Source organism: Salvelinus namaycush, unplaced genomic scaffold (genome assembly GCF_016432855.1).
Source record: "Salvelinus namaycush isolate Seneca unplaced genomic scaffold, SaNama_1.0 Scaffold117, whole genome shotgun sequence".
NCBI lineage: Eukaryota > Metazoa > Chordata > Actinopteri > Salmoniformes > Salmonidae > Salvelinus > Salvelinus namaycush.
The window spans coordinates 61,178-63,598 of record NW_024057864.1 but is presented as its reverse complement, the minus strand read 5'-3'; the positions used below and the strand labels follow the sequence as shown (position 1 = coordinate 63,598).

Genomic DNA, 2,421 nt, shown 5'->3' with positions numbered 1-2,421 from the left:
TTTATTTGAGACTAAATAGATTTTATTGATGTATTATATTAAGTTAAAATAAGTGTTCATTCAGTATTGTTGTAATTGTCATTATTACAAATATATATATAAAAATCGGCCAATTAATCGGTATTGGTATTTTTGGTCCTCCAATAATCGGTATCGGCGTTGAAATATCATAATCGGTCGACCTCTAGTCTGCACCAATGGCTCTACTTTACATATTGCTCTAGTCTGCACCAATGGCTCTACTTTACTTATTGCGTTTATATTTTTGTTCAGTAGAGTTACTATCAGTTTTAGGAACATATGATGATGTCATAGCGAATTCATAACATGTGAATGACCAAGCCTTTTCAGACTTTATAATATGGCTAGATGTACTATATATAGTTACTATCAGTTTTAGGAACGTCTCCCCAAAATATTTCACCTTATTTTTTACTTTACCCAAACTGTCATGACATCAGTGACAGTTAAAATGTTGAAAATGTGTTAACGTCTAAATAAATTGGGCCATTTAAATAGCGTGTCGAACCCTTTCAACAACGGGGAGATGTAACTGATGTGCTTTGTGTCTTCAACGTAAAAACATGTTTTGGACTTCCACTTTAAATTACTTATTTACTTATTTTAGGTTCAAGGAAGTGTGTAGGTCACATTCTGTATCATACAACTATGAAGGTTATATATCTAGAACCACCTGCTTGATTGGAATCCAGCGACGTCTGTGTCTTCAGTGTCCTAGAACTGTTTAGTTTTTTGTGTTCTGACTTGTAAAACAGAATTAATAAAATAAGTAATGTAAACATATTATCAGTAATTACCAGGAAGCTATACAACATAATTTGTTTTAAAATCACACCAAGATTGTTAAAACTGGCCTCAGGTTATTGAGGGATCTGATTAGGATTTACCCTCGTTGCAAGGCTGTTTTATCATGTGGAGGTTTCATTCAAGTCTCTGTTTAAATAAACAATCTGTCTTTGGCAGGAGAGAGACCAGACTCGGAGGAACCAGAGCCAGAGATGTCCAAACCAGTAAGACGACACCAGTGCTCCCAGTGTGGAAAGCGTTTTAACCAGAAAGGACACCTGAACCAACATGAGAAAATACACACAGGGGAGAAGCCTTACCACTGCTCCCAGTGTGGAACGGGTTGTAACGGGTTAAGGGACCTGAAACAACATGAGAGAATACACACAGGGGAGAAGCCTTACCTCTGCTCCCAGTGCGGAAAGAGTTTTACCCTGTTATGTAACCTGAAAACACACGAGAGAATACACACAGGGGAGAAGCCTTACCACTGCTCTCAGTGTGGAAAGAGTTTTAACCAGAAAGGACACCTGAAGCAACATGGGAGAATACACACATTGGAGAAGCAACATGCGAGAATACACACATTGGAGAAGCCTCACCACTGCTCCCAGTTTGGAACAGGTTGTAACCAGTTAAGGGACCTGAAACGACCTGGGAGAATACACAAAGGTGAGAAGCCTTACCACTGCTCCCAGTGTGGAAAGAGTTTTACAACGATAGGGACACTGAAAATTCATGAGAGAATACATACAGGAGAAAAGCCGTACCACTGCTCCCAGTGTGGAAAGAGTTTTGCAACATTTTGGAGCCTGAAAATACACGAGAGAATGCATACGGGAGAAAAGCCGCACCACTGCTCCAAGTGTGGAAAGAGTTTTACCCACTTAAGTAATCAGAAAAAACACGAGAGAATACACACAGGGGAGAAGCCTTACCACTGCTCCCAGTGTGGAAAGAGATTTAGCGAGTTAGGAAGCCTGATAGCTCATGAGCGAATACACACAGGGGAGAAGCCTTACAAATGCTCAGACTGTGGGAAGACATATTACTCATCACAGTCACTTAAAAGACATGTGAGAATCCACACGGGAGAAAACATTAATTGAATATGGAGTATGTCAGTTTGAATAAAGAGTATTCCGTGTGTTTAAATGGTCCTTTTTTTAAACTCTGACTGTATGTGTTTATCTGCATGTGTCTTTCCTCCAGCACTACAGATAATCAAGTGATATTTGGATGTGATGCATTTGCTCCATTGTTGACACTTGCATTGTTGGCCCACTGATGATTTAATGAAATAAAAGTTATCACTGACTCTGTAATGGAAAATGTTAATTGTATGTGTCCACATAACTGAGTATGTGACTAACCTTGTGAAACTCTACTATTATAATCTCCTGTTCCTGGGAGTATCATCCTGTGTTGCAAACCAGCTGCACCTGCGTCATTGTATAGATTGTATAGATGAAGTCCCTCCCAGGAACAGGAAACTATAAAGATATGTGCTCATCACCCAATGCTTCAGACTGTCTACTCTGAGCTGTGTAACTGTTATTCTCTCTTGAGCTCAGAAATAAAGAATCTTGGTTTGACTTGGACTCCAGCAGATCC

General features: G+C 39.4%; 1 protein-coding gene across 1 annotated transcript; it reads left to right on the top strand.

Moving 5' to 3' along the window:
* The first annotated feature begins 990 nt into the window (after positions 1–990).
* Positions 991–2,084, top strand: LOC120035968 (zinc finger protein 239-like). Its single transcript, XM_038982457.1, has 2 exons — positions 991–1,361; positions 1,479–2,084. Exons 1-2 carry the CDS (start codon positions 1,020–1,022, stop codon positions 1,914–1,916), a joined length of 780 nt encoding a protein of 259 aa, XP_038838385.1. The 5' UTR covers positions 991–1,019; the 3' UTR covers positions 1,917–2,084.
* Positions 2,085–2,421: the final 337 nt, after the last annotated feature.